Source organism: Lipotes vexillifer, unplaced genomic scaffold, assembly GCF_000442215.2.
Source record: "Lipotes vexillifer unplaced genomic scaffold, Lipotes_vexillifer_v1.1 scaffold169, whole genome shotgun sequence".
NCBI classification, from domain to species: domain Eukaryota; kingdom Metazoa; phylum Chordata; class Mammalia; order Artiodactyla; family Lipotidae; genus Lipotes; species Lipotes vexillifer.
The window spans coordinates 553609-571812 of NW_006793375.1; the positions used below are offsets into that span (position 1 = coordinate 553609).

General features: G+C 40.5%; 1 protein-coding gene across 1 annotated transcript in view; it reads left to right on the forward strand.

Moving 5' to 3' along the window:
- CLTRN (collectrin, amino acid transport regulator) overlaps positions 1-13758 on the forward strand; it is a 39559-nt gene extending 25801 nt beyond the window's left edge. Inside the window, exon 6 of the mRNA XM_007466326.1 lies at positions 12940-13758. Within this exon, the coding sequence (XP_007466388.1) occupies positions 12940-13096 (157 nt within the window). The 3' untranslated portion in view covers positions 13097-13758. The remainder of the gene's footprint in view (positions 1-12939) is intronic.
- Positions 13759-18204: the final 4446 nt, after the last annotated feature.

An 18204-nucleotide genomic window follows, 5' to 3' on the forward strand; every position in this document is an offset into this window, starting at 1 on the left:
CTTGAAGTAGTGCCTGGCACTACTGCTGTTTGCTGTTACTGTTATTTTATTATCCTGCCATTTGCTGGTGTTTCAGCTCGTTAGTTCTGGGATCAGCTATCTCTTCCTTCTGAGCAGATTCTGCAGTAATATGATAACTGAGTGTGTAGCATCATAATATGTTGCCCGGGAGAAGGGAGGCTGTTGTCACAACCTTGCCTTCACAAATTTAGTTCATGTTCAAACCAGGAAACAGATGGACAAATCTCCTGTGTCAACCTGGAGAGCATCAGTAATTAGCAAATAGAGTCAGGACAGTTATGACAACCTTTGGAAGAGAAATTAATTTGTTGGGTTTTCCATTTGGTACAGAAAAAATTTGGTGGGTTTTTCTTGGGCAAAGTATTGCTTCGAAGGTGGGGAGAGGGTGCAATTTGAAGTGGGGAGAGCCCTGATCATTGTGATGAAAGACTTTTCTAATTGTGGAAAAAATAGGAGTTGCCCCTGAAAAGGCTTTAGTGTTGAGCAAGACAAAGATTTGTTCAAGAATCCAATTCATACATTAGATAATAATGAACATAGTTTGTGTGATACAAAATCTTAAACCTAGAAGACCAGGAGGGACCACAGGGTCATCTGAATCACCATTCTGCTTCTGCAGAGAAGAGTGCCCGTGTCATCTAAGACATGTGCATCTTTATACTTACTACTGAAGAAATTGCTCAAGTAAAGCTTTAACTATTCTGTTAGCTGTGTCAATAACAGCATTCCATTGACTGTTCAGAACCACTGGGTGGAAAGTATGCAGTCACTGGGGGCCCAAACTAGGTGAACTCAAATACTAGTTATACCCTTTAGCTGAGTGACCTTGGTTGCATCATGTAATTTCTGTGGGTCTGCCTCTCCATCTGTTATAGGGAGATAATGTCTCACAGGACTTAAATGAGGATTGGGTGAAAAAAATGTGTATAAAGTACCTAGGTTATAGTATGTACTAAATAAACAGTAATTAGTATTATCCAAGATGAGCTTAACCCATTTCTGTGATTAAGGGATGCTGGAAAAAGATCTCTTTTCCATCCAGATATTGCCAACCATACTGCAGAAGATTTTCCAGTTCAGTGGCTTATTGCTTTTGAGATTTTATTAGTTAACAAACACCTATTTTATTTTATTATTTTTTTCATAAATATTTTATTTTATTTGACCATGGAAGTTTATCAGTATATATTTGACTATGTCCTCAACCAGTATAACTACAAATGAGGTCCAGCAATGCCATTCCAACTGCATGATTTTAAGAAATTTATTCTGACATGATGCCTAGACATTTTCTCCCACAAATTAGCCCCACTCCTAAAGATCAAGCAAGGTTGGAGATGGTCTTTAGAGAATATGGTCTTGACCATGGGCTCAAATCTCAGGTAGAGTTGGTTTCTTTTTCACCATCTTTATTGGAGTATAATTGCTTTACAATGGTGTGTTAGTTTCTGCTTTATAACAAAGTGAATCAGTTATACATATACATATGTTCCCATATCCCTTCCCTCTTGCGTCTCCCTCCCTCCCACCCTCCCTATCCCACCCCTCTAGGTGGTCACAAAGCACCGAGCTGATCTCCCTGTGCTATGAGGCTGCTTCCCACTAGCTATTTATTTTACATTTGGTAGTGTATATATGTCCATGCCACTCTCTCACTTTGTCACAGCTTACCCTTCCCGCTCCCCATATCCTCAAGTTCATTCTCTAGTAGGTCTGTGTCTTTATTCCTGTCTTACCCCTAGGTTCTTCATAACCTTTTTTTTTATTCCTTAGATTCCATATATATGTGTTAGCATATGGTATTTGTTTTTCTCTTTCTGACTTACTTCACTCTGTATGACAGACTCTAGGTCCATCCACCTCACTACAAATAACTCAATTTCGTTTCTTTTTATGGCTGAGTAATATTCCATTGTATATATGTGCCACATCTTCTTTATCCATTCATCTGTCGATGGACACTTAGGTTGCTTCCATGTCCTGGCGATTGTAAATAGAACTGCAATGAACATTGTGGTACATGACTCTTTTTGAATTATGGTTTTCTCAGGGTATATGCCCAGTAGTGGGATAGCTGGGTCGTATGGTAGTTCTATTTGTAGTTTTTTAAGGAACCTCCATACCGTTCTCCATAGTGGCTGTATCAATTTCCATTCCCACCAACAGTGCAAGAGTGTTCCCTTTTCTCCACACCCTCTCCAGCATTTATTGTTTCTAGATTTTTTGATGATGGCCATTCTCGATGTTGAGCATTCTTTCATATGTTTGTTGGCAGTCTGTATGTCTTCTTTGTTTTTGTTTTTGTTTTTGCGGTACGCGGGCCTCTCACTGTTGTGGCCTCTCCCGTTGTGGAGCACAGGCTCCGGACGCGCAGGCTCAGCAGCCATGGCTCACGGGCCCACCCACTCCGCGGCATGTGGGATCTTCCCGGACCAGGGCACAAACCCATGTCCCCTGCATCGGCAGGTGAACTCTCAACCACTGCGCCACCAGGGAAGCCCTGTATATCTTCTTTGGAGAAATGTCTATTTAGGTCTTCTGCCCAGTTTTGGATTAGGTTGTTTGTTTTTTTGATATTGAGCTGCGTGAGCTGCTTGTAAATTTTGGAGATTAATCCTCTGTCAGTTGCTTCATTTGCAAATATTTTCTCCCATTCTGAGGGTTGTCTTTTGGTCTTGTTTATGGTTTCCTTCGCTGTGCAAAAGCTTTTAAGTTTCATTAGGTCCCATATGTTTATTTTTGTTTTTATTTCCATTTCTCTAGGAGGTGGGTCAAAAAGGATCTTGCTGTGATTTATGTCATATACTGTTTTGCCTATGTTTTCCTCTAAGAGTTTGATAGTGTCTGGTCTTACATTTAGGTCTTTAATCCATTTTGAGTTTATTTTTGTGTATTGTGTTAGGGAGTGTTCTAATTTCATACTTTTAAATGTACCTGTCCAGTTTTCCCAGCACCACTTATCGAAGAGACTGTCTTTTCTCCACTGTATGTTCTTGCCTCCTTTATCAAAGATAAGGTGACCATATGTGCATGGGTTTATCTCTGGGCTTTCTATCCTGTTCCATTGATCTATATTTCTGTTTTTGTGCCAGTACCATACTGTCTTGTTTACTGTAGCTTTGTAGTATAGTCTGAATTCAGGGAGCCTGATTCCTCAAGCTCTATTTTTCGTTCTCAAGATTGCTTGGCTCTTCGGGGTCTTTTGTGTTTCCATACAAATTGTGAATTTTTTTGTTCTAGTTCTGTGTAAAGTGCTGTTGGTAGTTTGATAGGGATTGCATTGAATATGTACATTGCTTTGGGTAGTAGAGTCATTTTCACATTGTTGATTCTTCCAATCCAAGAACATGGTATATCTCTCCATCTATTTGTATCATCTTTAATTTCTTTCATCAGTGTCTTATAATTTTCTGCATACAGGTCTTTTGTCTCCTTAGGTAGGTTTATTCCTAAATATTTTATTCTTTTTGTTGCAGTGGTAAATGGGAGTGTTTTCTTAATTTCACTTTCAGATTTTTCATCATTAGTGTATGAGAATGCCAGAGATTTCTGTGCATTAATTTCGTATCTTGCTACTTTACCAAATTCATTGATTAGCTCTAGTAGTTTTCTGGTAGCATCTTTAGGATTCTCTATGTATAGTATCATGTCATCTGCAAACAGTGACAGCTTTACTTCTTCTTTTCTGATTTGGATTCCTTTTGTTTCTTTTTCTTCTTTGATTGCTGTGGCTAGAACTTCCAAAACTATGTTGAATAAGAGTGGTGAGAGTGGTCGACCTTGTCTTGTTCCTGATCTTAGTGGAAATGGTTTCAGTTTTTCACCATTGACGACGATGTTGGCTGTGGGTTTGTCATATATGGCCTTTATTATGTTGAGGAAAGTTCCCTCTATGCCTACTTTCTGCAGGGTTTTTATCATAAATGGGTGTTGAATTTTGTCAAAAGCTTTCTCTGCATCTATTGAGATGATCATATGGTTTTTCTCCTTCAATTTGTTAATATGGTGTATCACGATGATTGATTTGCGTATATTGAAGAATCCTTGCATTCCTGGAATAAACCCCACTGGATCATGGTGTATGATCCTTTTAATGTGCTGTTGGATTCTGTTTGCTAGTATTTTGTTGAGGATTTTTGCATGTATGTTCATCAGTGATATTGGCCTGTAGTTTTCTTTCTTTGTGACATCCTTGTCTGGTTTTGGTATCAGGGATATGGTGGCCTTGCAGAATGAGTTTGGCAGTGTTCCTCCCTCTGCTATATTTTGGAAGAGTTTGAGAAGGATAGGTCAAACACCTATTTTATTTTATTTATTTATTTATTTATTTTTGGCGGTATGCGGGCCTCTCACTGCTGTGGCCTCTCCTGTTGCAGAGCACAGGCTCCGGACGCGCGTGATTGGTCTGTTCATATTTTCTATTTCTTCCTGATTCAGTCTTGGCAGTTTGTGCATTTCTAAGAATTTGTCCATTTCTTCCAGATTGTCCATTTTATTGGCATAGAGTTGCTTGTAGTAATCCCTCATGATTTTTTGTATTTCTGCAGTGTCAGTTGTTACTTCTCCTTTTTCATTTCTGATTCTATTGATTTGAGTCTTCTCCCTTATTTTCTTGATGAGTCTGGCTAATGGTTTATCAATTTTGTTAATCTTCTCAAAGAACCAGCTTTTCCTATCCAGTCCGACATTTCTGAGTGTTTGAGTCACCTCTAACAAGCCTGTACCAGCCAGTTTCAACACGCCATTACAACTGCCGCCTCTTCGTGAAATAATTCGAGGAGGTTGCTTCTCTATTACCATCTAGTTGAGAATAGCAGTTTGCAGAATTGAGAGATTTGTTGCAGGAAAAAAGTTGGAAAAGTGATTTTTTTTTCTTTTGGGGAATAATTAGGGAGTTGGGTATGTGGGAAGACAACCAAGATGAACTGCATATACTTGACAGTGGTGTCTGTACTAGATCTGTGTCTAGCCCCAGCCTGGAAGTGGATATTTTAGCTCTCTGGTCAGCTTTATGGTAATGGTGATGATGGTGATGGTGATAGTGATCACTGTAATGGTGGGAGTGATGTGATAATGCTAATGGTGATGAAGTCGATGATGTGATGTGTGTTTTAGCTGAAAGAGCACTGGATCAGTACTCCTGGTTTTGGGTTCCAGTCTCATGCCCTGGCATTTTTTAGCTGAATGACCTTGATCCAGTCATATATGGAAAATGAGGATAATATTTTCTTAAGTAGTTATGATGATGGGAAGACAAAATTGGAGAATACACACAAGTGCTTCATACACTGGGGAGTGCTATATCAATGTAAAGAAGCGTCATCATCAAAAAGCAGTTACAAAGTGCTAATTCTATGTAACCTGGCACTTTGTGCTATAAAAGAAGAGTCACAGACACAGCACAATTTCAGACTTGTATGTATATAGTAGAATTGATTCATGACTCCTGCATATAAATAGACTGTTGTAATGTTATTGTCTTAGGAAGGGATCTTAAACAATGATCTGAATCCATCTCTCCAGAAGCCAAGGCCCAGAGAGGTAAAAATATCTTATTCCTTTATTGACCATCCATTATGTGATAGGAGCTCTAGAATGTATCATGGAAGAGACGTACATAGATAACATGGGTGGTCTTTGCCTATAAGGAGATGATAATCTTGTAGTTGTAACAAAGCCAGGTCAAGGACTCAGGACATTGAACCCTAGCTAATGCTAGCAGTTGAGCAGAGACAGTAGTAAATTCACTTGGTTTATTTCTGGTTATATTTCTCTCCCCATAAGGTCAATAGTAAAGGGAAGTGCATTTGGTTTTCTATGAATTTTTTCACACAAGGGGCTGGGGCTCAGCCAATATTTTCATATACTGAAGCTTCACTTTCTTATAGAGTCTCAATTAAGTGAATAAATTGTCTTGAAAATAGAAAGGTAAATGAAATCAGAAATGTTAGAGCTAATAATTGTTTTACTTTGCTGTTCTTAAATGTACACACTCAATAGGAGTCAAATATGTGGGCTTTGCTGGTGGCACAGTGGTTGAGAGTCCGCCTGCCGATGCAGGGGACACGGGTTCGTGCCCCGGTCGGGGAAGATCCCACATGCCGCGGCTGGGCCCGTGAGCCACGGCCGCTGAGCCTGCGCGTCTGGAGCCTGTGCTCCACAACGGGAGAGGCCACAACAGTGAGAGGCCCGCGTACCGCAAAAAAAAAAAAAAAAAAAATGTGTTTTGAGAGAAGCCTGGGGAGATGAAATAGATTCTAGGTCTACTCCTTTCACCAGTCTCATTCCGTTATGAAAGACAAGTTGCTCTACATATTTGAGTCTCAGCTCCTGCATTTGAAAAACAGTGATAATAATAAAATCTACATAGTATTGCAGTAGGAATTAGGTGAGATGATGTGTACAAAAAGCACTTAGTCTGCCGTGTAATAGATACTAATTCTTATTGTTTTTGCTGTCACATCACCAGTCTCACTGTGCTGCAACGCCCACTAAAATCGTTCCAGCAGTGCTGCCATTTCCCCAGGACTCATCCATACTGATTATGACGACAGTCCCAGTTCCCCAGTAATTAACTCTGTCCTGTTTTGAAATCATATTTGTCTGTCCTTTGTTGTTTGTCTCGCTGTTCTTGGGCCTTGGCTTTTCATCCCTATCTTGTTTGAAGGGAGACAAAAATACTGTTTCTGCTTTTAGCTGCCACTACTTTTATCTTGAGCAAACCCTGATCCTCAACACCCCCTAGCTACGTGGCCCACCCGATACAGGCAGACCTCACTTTATTGTGCTTCACTTTATTGTGCTTCGCAGATACTGTGTTTTTTACAAATTGAAGCTTTATGGCATCCCTGTGTTGAGCAAGTCTGTCAGCACCGCTTTTCCAACAGCATTGGCTCACTTTGTGTCTCTGTGTCACATTTTGGTAATTCTTGCAATATTTCAAACATTTTCATTATTATTATATTTGTTATGGTGATCTGTGATCAGTGATCTTTGATGTAACTATTGGAATTTGGGGGGGGGTGTCCACAGACCACACACACATAAGATGGCAAACTTAATGATGAATATTGAGTGTTCTGACTGCTCCACCAACAGGATGTTCCCCGTCTCTCTCCCTCTCCTCCAGCCTCCCTATTCCCTGAGACACAACAGTATTGAAATCAGGCCAGTTAATAACCCTACAGTGGCTTCTGAGTGTTCAAGTGAAAGGAAGAGTCACATGTCTCTCACTTTAAATCAAAAGCTAGAAATGATTAAGCTTAGTGAGGAAGGCATGTTGAAAGCTGAGACAGGCTAAAAGCTGGGCCTCTTACATCTAACAGTTAGCCAAGTTGTGAGTGCAAGGGAAAAGTTCTTGAAGGAAATAAAAAGTGCTAATTCAGTGAGCACACAAATGGTAAGAAAGTGAAACAGCTTTATTGCTGATGTGGAGAAAGTTTCAGTGGTCTGGATAGAAGATCAAACCAGCCACAACGTTCCCTTAAACCAAAGCCTAATCCAGGCAAAGCCCTGATTCTATTCAATGTTATGAAGGCTGAGAGAGGTGAGGAAGCTGCAGAACAAAAGTCTGAAGCCAGCAGAGGCTGGTTCATGAGGTTTGCGGAAAGAAGCCGTCTCCATAACATCAAAAGTGCCAGGTGACGCAGCAAGTGCTGATGGAGAAGCTGCAGCAAGTTACCCAGAGGGTCTAGCTGAGATAATTCATGAAGGTGGCTGCACTAAACAACAGATTTCCAGTGTAGATGAAACAGCCTTCTATTGGGAGAAGATACCCCCCAGGACTTCCATAGCTAGAGAGGAGAAGTCAGTGCCTGGCTTCAAAGCTTCAAAGCACAGGCTGACTCTCTTGTTAGGGGCTAATGCAGCTGCTGACTCAAAGTTGAAGCCAGTGCTCGTTTACCATTGTGAAAATCCCAGGGCCCTTAGGAATTATGCTAAATCTACTCTACATGCGCTCTATAAATGGAATAACAAAGCCTGGATGACAGCACATCTGTTTACAACATGTTTCACTGGATATTTTAAGCCCACTGTTGAGACCTACTGCTCAGAAAAAGATTCCTTTTAAAATATTACTGCCCATTGACAATGCACCTAGTCACTCCAGAGCTCTGATGGAGATGTATAACAAGAGTAATGTTGTTTTCATGCCTGCTAACACAACATCCATTCCTCAGCCCATGGATCAAGGAGTAATTTAGACTTTCAAGTCGTATTATTTAAGAAATACACTTCATAAAGCTACAGCTACCATAGATAGTGATTCCTATGGTGGATCTGGGCAGAGTCAGTCAAAAACCTTCTGGAAAGGATTCACCATTCTAGATGCCATTAAGAACATTCATGATTCATAGGAAGGGGTCCAAATATCAACATTCACAGGAGTTTGGAAGAAGTTGATTCCAGTCATCACGGATGACTCTGAGGGGTTCAAGGCTTAAGTGGAGGAAGCAGCTGCAGATGTGGTGGAAAAAGCAAGAGAACTAGAACTAGAAGTGGAGCCTGAAGATGTGACTGAATTGTTGCAATCCCATGACAAAACCTTAACAAATGACAAGCTGCTTCTTATAGATGAGCCAAAAAAGTGGTTTCTTGAGATGGAATCTACTCCTAGTGAAGATGCTGCGAAGATGGTCGAAATGACAACCAGGGATTTAAAATATGACATTAACTTAGTTGATACAGCAGCGGCAGGGTTTGAGAGGATTGACTCCAATTTTGAAAGAAGTTCTCCTGTGGGCAAAATGCTATCAAACAGCATTGCATGTTACATACAGAGAAGTCATTCATGAAAGGGAGTCAGTCGATGCAGCAAACGTCACTTTTGTCTAATTTTAGGTAATTGCCACACCCACCCAGCCTTCAGCCACCACCCTGGTCAGTCAGCAGCCTTCGACGTCAAGGCAAGACCCTCCACTAACAGAAAGGTTCCAATTCGCTGAAGGCTCAGATGAGGGTTAGCATTTTTTATCTCCAAAATATTTTAAAATTAAGGTATGTACTGTGGTTTTTTTAGACATAATGCTATTGCACATTTAATAGACTACAGTATAGTGTGGCTCGCTTTATTGCAGTTGAACCAAACCTGCTGTATCTCCAAGGTATGCCTGTACTTTTTTGGTCCCCTCTTTTGCCCATCTTCTCTCTCGATTTATGAGAAATAGCCACAATAAGGCTTCTAAGAGCTAGTTTCAGGTGTTTTAGTCACGGGGTTTTTTTTGTTTTGTTTTGTTTTTAATCCTCTTCCTGAACCACCTGGCATGCAGGAACAGCGGAAGTCATTAACACTCATTTTTATTTTTCAGGAAAAAGAATTCATGTTTTTAGGAGAGCATCAAATCAGAATGATCCAGAAAGATATTTAAGTTTTATTATACTTAGAACAATGTGCAGGCAGTGACTCAGTTTATTACAGGACACACTATGAAATGTGACAAAGGGCTGTATTACTGTTAGATAACCTTTGAGCTTCTTATCATGTCCGCCAGCCAGCAAGTTACTGACACTGCAGTTTGTGAAGCCTGGCAGTGCCAAGACTGTGAACACCTAGATCTAAGGTCACAAAAGAATAATATGTACCTAATTTGTCATGGACACGGCTCTTATTTTGATAAATTTCCACAGCGATTTTGCTCAGAATCTTTTTGATTAAGAAATCCTTCTTCTAAAGAAGAGAAACTTGTCCTCATCCATCTGCACCTTCCTTTTTCGTTCTTCCCCATTCCTTGTGATGCCTGGCGGATTATTTTTCCTTTGTGGTTGGCGGGGGGAGGGGAGGCAGGATTTCTTGCCATGATCTGCAAGTGTCCAGCTCTCTGCAATTTTTCTTCTAATTCTGTAAAAACATTTTTTTAACTGAAGAAACTGGCAAATGAACACTGGCAACCATTACTTCTAAGACTGCTGTTGCATTGCCACCTACTTCAGAATGCTCCATCCACAAGGATTTTTGTAATATGAGTTTCATACTTACATACACAAATTTCAGGGTAAAACTTGACTGTTAAAAACCTGTTTATTGTTATGGAGAATTATTATTCACGCCAAGCCCAATGAGGAGTGACTTGGGGAGAAATTGCATGAGCTAGGCATTTTTGATGATAATTTATAAATATACATTTGTCTCTAGGGTGTCATTCTTACTGAAACATCACTCCTCTCTTTTATAATCCATGAAAAGGAGGGGAGGATGAGTGAAATTTGGAGTTTTTCTTTTTTATTGAGCCCTTTCTTTTCACTTTAGGACAAGAACTGTGTCCCTTCCAACACATAGTAGGCACTCAAAACATAGTTATTGAATGAATTTTGGATACTATGAATGGAAGTGATGTGTTCGATGGTTATAGAATGTCAGTTGTCTTTGCTTTCTGGACGATGTGGAAAGTGACGAGATACCCTTGTCTACAGGAGGAGGGGCCAAAGAATTCTAGTCCTCTAATAGGTGATTTCACCTGGCTGGAGGACCTTCTCATCACAGAAAATTGTATGCCTACTCCAACGGGCACTGATTGTTGACCGCTGATGCTTGGAATGGACAGTGCAGTATCTTCACCCTGAGGAAGGGAAAACACGGCAGCCCATCCTTACCTAGGTCTCTGGGACTACAACCCACCGACTTCCACTCCCAGCATTGGGCCTGTAGTGATACATTTTGACGTTTGACAGTGGCATGCGCAATGGCAAAATACTTTCAAGTGATGACAGTGGGATCTACAGTATTGAAATGCTACTTTACTTTTCTTTATAAACTCCACCTATTTGAAATTATCTAATAAACCATCAGTGAAGCCTGGCAAAATCTGTACTCTCTCCTAATTCTTAAGGTGTGAAAATGAGTACTTTCCTCCATCCATTTGAAAAAAATACTATTCAATAAATACAAGAAATATCACGTGTACATTCCCTTCCTTCCTTCCTCCCTTCCTCCGTCCCTTCCTCCCTTCTTTCCTTCCTTCCTTCCTTTCTTTCTCTTTCTTCTGATAGATCCCATTCAAAATCTACCTTGGGCTGCTGTCTTAGTAACTTTGCCTACAGCATTAGTCCATCCATTCTTCCATCCAGTTGTTTGTTCCATCACCCAACTACCGTCCAATCATCCATCCACCCATTCATCCATCCATCTATTAATTCATCATCCAGGCAACCAGTCATTGATCTACATTCATTGATCCATCCATTTATCTGTCTAACTAGCTAGCCAGCTACTCATATGTCTGTCCATCCAACTCTAAGCACATTAGTTGAGTGCCTACTCTATGCTGTCAGCTGTTTTACAAAATATCTTTTAATTTGGAGTTGTCTGATTAGTTCTTCCTGAGAGACTCAGGTCAAAAAAATTTGGTCATGGGGTAGGGCAGGAACACAGAACACAGAATTTTATTTTTTAAAAATATATCTTCTCGGTGCATCACATCTAGAGGCACTTGTCAGTTTGTCTCATTGTTGGTGATATTCACCAAATTTCTCCCTTTGCAAAAAACAAATGTCTCTTTATAATTAGTACATTGCTTGTAGGGGTGTTACATTGAGACCCTGTGAGTATCCTATTCCTTAGTCATCTCCCACTCCGTGGTTTAGTATCCGTTGAGGAGCCTCATCAGAATCAATTATTATTATTTGGTGATTTTCTCTTTCTGTTGCACCTTCTATATTGGTTGTCATTCTTTTGTAAACAAGAGCTCTTTCTTTTCTCTGCCTTCCTCCACCATATTCTTTAAAGCACTTTGAAATGAGCTCTCATGTAGGACTAATAGGAAACTCTACCTTGATCATCTTTGGGGCATCTTCACCACCTCCTCACCCACTAGAAATTCGCTAAGTTTCTAAGGGACTTCCATAGCAGTGGATGTCCATCCTGGTCACCACAGCAGTGTCCACCATCCCAGCCATGTGATCCACTCAGGTCTGCCTCTTTGGAGTTTCTACAGATTTCTGGGACAAGAGAATCTTTGACAAGTCTGGGAGCCTCATGTCTAACATCATGCCTCCATGGTGCCCTAACATCTAACTTGTGATAATCCTGAGGGAAACTCTTCTGCCCTCTGATTGCCTAGAGGTACTCACATCTCTTTTCTCCCCCTACCTCTATGATATCAAGCACAACTGGCTCAGTGTCTTGGCCTTTCACAAAGGACAGGAAGAATGTTTGAATTCAAGGCTACATTTTCCCACACTCCAGGGAAAGGTTAAGGATCTGGTTACCACTTGGATTGGGGTAGCAGGGTCCTTAAAGGGTCTGAGAATGAACAACTTAAAAATTTACCTGTTAAATAGAATTTTTTGGAATGACCTGGGATTATAGCTATGAGTTGTAATTAGTAAAATGTGTTCGGAGTTCCAAAAACCTGACTTAACAAATGAATACAACTATTTTGTAATGAGTAGAGCCAAGGAATGATACCTGCAGTTTACAATGGTTACATCCTTTCTACAAAGTAATGTGAGTTTGCTTCTTGGTATCTCATTTCAACCTGATTTTTACCTAACATTTGCAGACCATTAATTTGTCAAATCTTGTGAGAGGAATTTATTACTTTTTTAAATTCAATTTTTGTGAAGTTCTCCTAGAGCTAAATTTTTTAATTTGCCAATTTACCATATATTTTCCTCACATTCCTTCATGCAGTTTGTGTGTGTGAATGTACATGTATATATGAGTGTGTATACAAACATATTCATTCATATATATATTCATTCATATACATATATATATAATCCATGCAGACTTCTGATCTTGATAGCATCTTTTCACCTCATCAACTCTTTATGATCTTTGAAATTTTTTTGAAAATACACAATGTCATCTATTTTCCCCATCATTCTAGGGTTCCTCTTCCCTTTCCTGATCTCCATGTTTGTACAGAAGACCATCCTTTCTCTTCCTAGATCCCAATCATTCTTTTTATGTGCATTTAGGAAGAACAAAGGACCTTCTGAAATGGAAGACACTGAAGATAAATGGGAAAACACAGTCAAAATTGAAAATGGCATCCCCTGCGATCCCCTGGACATGAAGGGAGGGCACGTTAATGATGCCTTTGTGACAGAGGATGAGCGGCTCACCCCCCTCTGAAGGGCTGCTGTTTTGTTTCCCCCTGAAACTCAACACTTGTTTCTGTGCAACTGCTAAACATCACAATTCATTGAGGGAAGATTATATATTTTGTTTCACCATTCTTCTTTTGTAAGAAATTTTGAATGTGCATGAAATTGAAAGGCAATGAATTATACCCATGAAGACCGTTGGAATAATAAGCTGTTGACTATCCAAAATATTCTAAAATATTTCTCTGACAGCACAGTGTGTAAGTGTAGTCATGTGGCATTTGTAGTTACTAATTTTAAAATGCATTAGTATTTAAGCATTTCCAGCGATAAGGTCAGGCCAGTATATATATATCACACTTTAAAGACCTAAGAAAAAATGCTTTTCCAGTGGAGAATGCCTATAATATGGTGTCCAAATCATTGAAAATGGATCCTTTTTGAATATCATTTATATCACTCTGTATATGACAAGATAAGCGAGAATAACAAGTAATTACTGTAAATGGGTTGGATAAAAATGGGCGTGTTGATATACAAGGTGGAATTTGATCCTGTTATACCAACAGCTGCTTATATATATTTTCTGACTATCAGTCTCTAATAGGGCATCTTTATTCATTGATTATTTCTGCAGTTTGTAGAAGTACAATCTATGCTAACTTAATAAAGTGCTAATCATCTCTTTTTAAGTGACTGATTGTAGTCTGCAATTTATTTTCACACTGTGGAACATAGTAAGCCTTATTTTTATGTTATGTTTAATCTGCTCTCCAGTCCTAGAAATGAATTATTTTTGTTGTGTGTATCCCTGCTTGAAGACTGTAGTTTTTAGACTTGATTTTACTTTCAGGTAGGCCATGTATCATTCTAAATTCTCATAATAATTATTATACATGTATTAATAGAAGGAAAATATACAGCTCAATCTCCCACTGCTATCACCCATAGTTGGTGTTCTGGCAGTAGTCTCTAACTCACTTCCCTGCCTCCAGTGGATACAAACTCTAAGAGGGGTAGTGGAATGCAGAAGGTTTATTGGGGAGTGCTCTCAGGAGATATACCTGTAAGAAGTGAGGAAGGCACGTGTGGTAGACAGACATTAAGGTGTCTGTCATCTCCTGATGTTCATGCCTTCATGTAACCCTCTCTCCGTGAGTGCGGAGGGGACCTATGACTCGCTTCTAATGAATAGAATACAGCAAAGCTGGTGAGATGTCACTCCTGCAGTTAATTTTTTTTTTTTTTTTTTTTTTTTTTTTTGCGGTACACGGGCTTCTCACTGTTGTGGCCTCTCCCGTTGTGGAGCACAGGCTCCGGACACGCAGGCTCAGTGGCCACGGCTCACGGGCCTAACTGCTCTGCGGCATGTGGGATCTTCCCAGACCGGGGCACGAACCCATGTCCCCTGCATCAGCAGGCGGCCTCTCAACCACTGCGCCAACAGGGAAGCCCCCTGCAGTTAATTTATATGATATCTGAGTCTGTCTTGCTAGCAAACTTGTTCCATAGACTCTCCTTGCTGGCTTGATTAAGTAAGTGGGCATGTTGGGAAAGCACAAATGAAACTGTGAGCAGGTTCTAGGAATTGCTGGTTATCAGCACCAAAGATAGCCTCCAGCCAATAGCCAGCAAGAAGCTGGGATCCTCAGTCCTACAACCACAAGGAAGTGAATTCTGTCAACAACTGAAGTGAGTTTGGAAGTGGATTTTTCCAAAGTCAAATCTCTAGATGAGAATGTAGTCTGGCCAACACTTTGATTGCAGCCTGAGCAGAGGATCCAGTTGAGCTGTGCCCAGACTCTTGACCCATGGACGTTGTGAGATGATAAATGTGTGTTTTTTAGGCCACTAAGTTTGTGCTAAAGCATTATGCAGCCATAGGAAACTAACAGAGTGGGATTAAGCAGAGGGAGAAGTAACCAGAAACATGGTTACAACAGAGGCCTCAGCCAATCCTTCAGGGATCTTAGGAGCTGAGGTTGTCCCTGATTGAGATAATGTGGCTGGGCCTTTGTATCTCTACATTAGCCAGTTACAGTCATGGGTGCTCTCTGGGAAAGGATCTGCCCTTGGAAAGGGCAGTTCCCTGTGGCTGAGGGCAATTCCCACTGAAGGACTCAGCCATGAACCTTCAAAAGCCATTATTTCCAGAAGCAGGGGATGGGTATGTGGGCCCTAAAGAGGGGGCCTGGGTGGACCCCAAAATATCCACGACACCTTCGCCAGTTGTTTGGCTGCAATGTAGATTGAATGAATATCCAAAATGCAAACCTGATTCTGTTGGTTCCTCACATAAAAGCTTTTAAACATGGTTTCTTATTCTCTTTAGGATAAAGCCAGACTCATTAACACGGGGCCTGCTGCGGTTTGACCCCCACCTTCTTCATCTCTCACACTTCTCCCCTTCTGTTTCTCTGTCTCTCTCTCTCTCATCCAATCCTAATAGATGTCTCACTTCCAGGCCTTTGAACAAGCTGTTGCCTCTGCCTGGAACACTCTGCCCCATCTTCCAGCCCCTCTTCCAGCTTGTCCTAGAGTTTCTCTCACTTAAATCTCTCATCCTCCTAGAGGGCTTTGGTGGGCCTCCAGGCTAAGGGCTCCTAGACTGCCCAGATAATGATACTCATCTTGTTGTACTAGAATTATATTACACTTAAATGTGCTTTTGTAGAAAAAGGAGACCACAAAGGCAAGAGTGCCCTGGGGCCCACATAAGTCTTCTAATACAACCTTGTCTCCGTAAAGGTCTTCATAACTCACTTCATTTTCTTCCCACCTCTAACCAGATAGAATTAACCACTGCTTTGTAACCTCACCATATCTACACATCTTTTCAGTTATAACCATCACAATATTTTATTTTGACCATTTGTTTATATACCTTCCCACTAAATGTAATATTCTTAGAGTCAGTGTTCAAGTCACTTAGCATACTGCCTTGTCTTCCTATTTCCTTCCCTTTCTGCTTTCATTCTTTCTTTCCTTTTTTCTATAATGGTGAGCAAAATCGAAAACAGTCGCTGCCCTCGTGGAGCTGAAAGTCTGCATAGTCAGAACTCAATAAATGTGTGCTAATAAACAAGCAAATGAGATGGTGGCTGTCACAAGGCCATAGTCTTATACCTTCTGGGAGCAAAGCCTGGCCCCTCTCTGTACGTGGAGGAGCTTGAATTGGTGGCTGCAAATTTTTTGACTTGGGCACCATTTTGACTTGGGAACTATGTACTCTTTAACATTATTAGGGCTTCCTTATTTTTAGGAGAGGAATGAGATTTCAGTTGGTTTACTAAAGAACCATTTTCTATCTTACATTCTCTTGAGTTGTGTACTCCAGAATACGGTGGCCTTGCACATAGAATTGGTGAAACATCATCTGAATTCAGTCAGTGTGCACTAGCAGGCACCATCCAAGACATGCATTCTCAAGAGGGTGGAAATTGTTCTTGTTGGGGGGAAAAAAATTTCAGTATTACAATGGTTTATAATCCTCCAAAGGACCACAGTACGTAAACAGGTGTAAAGTGTATCTATGGTGTTAAAATTTCCTGGGTGAGCTATTAGGAGAAGATGTCTGAAAAGTCTCAATAATGGGGAAAAAAATTGAGAAACACCGATCCTAGATAAGCTTCTTATTTTGAAGGCATGGGATGGACCAATTTGATCATTAGATCATTTTCTTCACTGTTTATCCTGAAGGGGAGGGGATCTGTTCCATTGGCAAAGATCTGCTCCACTAAATATCCTTGTTAAGGAAGTTTTCCATGCTAGCAGAGATGTGCTGTAAACTTGACAGTCAATATAACAGCAAAATAGAGCTTATGTCTCCTGCCCACTGGCTTTGACAAACACTCTGGGTAATTAGAGGGCAGTCAATCATCAACCATACCTTTCATTTTAAAAATAATGATCCTGTAATGTCCCACAAGGGAACACATTGCGAGGTGATATGTGCTGGAAATAAAATGCTGTAAAGCGAGTGGAAATATAGCTGTCACTCCAGTCTCCAAGTTCTTAGCAAAAACTGTGATGAAACTGGAAAGACAGAAGCATCTGAAAACCAAGTCACTGCAGAAACAATGAGCTGGGATGGTGATATCTGGACTTGTTTCACAGAAGAAATGTAAATGCAGGTAGATTTTGGGTTTTGGGGTGTAGTTTCATCTACCATGTTTTCCACAAGGACTAACCAATACAAAACATCACTATATAAAAGAATGCAGTGAGTTGTTGCATTTAGAATGATACATGATCAGATTCCAGATATTAGTATCACCAAGTGAAGTATGCACATTTATCATCCCTGGATAAGGAACAAGGAATAGGACAGAACACAGGTGAAGAACCAGAAAGAGTATAAAATCCCTCAAAGTCCAAATTCCCAGTCCTTATTTCAAAGTTATGGAGCCCCTTAACATAGTATTTTATTTCCCACTTTACATCTTGTTTTGTTTCATAAAAAATATTACATGTCTAGTTACCTCAATTACACAAGCAAATGCATGGAAGTTTTTCCTTCTTTCCTACTAACTTTCCTTTGGCCCTTCCTCCCTCCCTCCCTCCCTCCCTCCCTCTCTCCCTTCCTTCCTTCCTTCCTTCTTGCCTGAAGAATTTATTGAGTGGAGGCACTCTGTGTAAGATAAGATGCTAGGTTCAGGAAATATAAACAGAGAGATAATTTCCTAGAAGGGACCTGTTCAAAATTTATGATGAGATTCCGTTTATTACCAAGAATACCATTCTGTTTTAGGAAATTTTGGTTTGAATGAATGAATAATTTCTAGTTGTTATTTATTGAGTTATTTTGCTCTTTATTTTCACAGCACTGGTTGAAAATGGATTTTATATTAGTTATGGGCAGAGACTATGAGCCAGTTTATAAAGCACAGCATTAGTCTCTTCTTTATTATAACACATTAGGGGCAGTAGTAGGATGCAAATAGTTGGTACAAGTCTTTATCATGGTACTGGGCAGTAGGGGAGAGTTTGGCCAGTAAAGAAATGACACCTGGGCTTCCCTGGTGGCATAGTGGTTGAGCGTCCGCCTGCCGATGCAGGGGGCACGTGTTCGTGCCCCGGTCCGGGAAGATCCCACATGCTGCGGAGCGGCTGGGCCCGTGAGCCATGGCCGCTGGG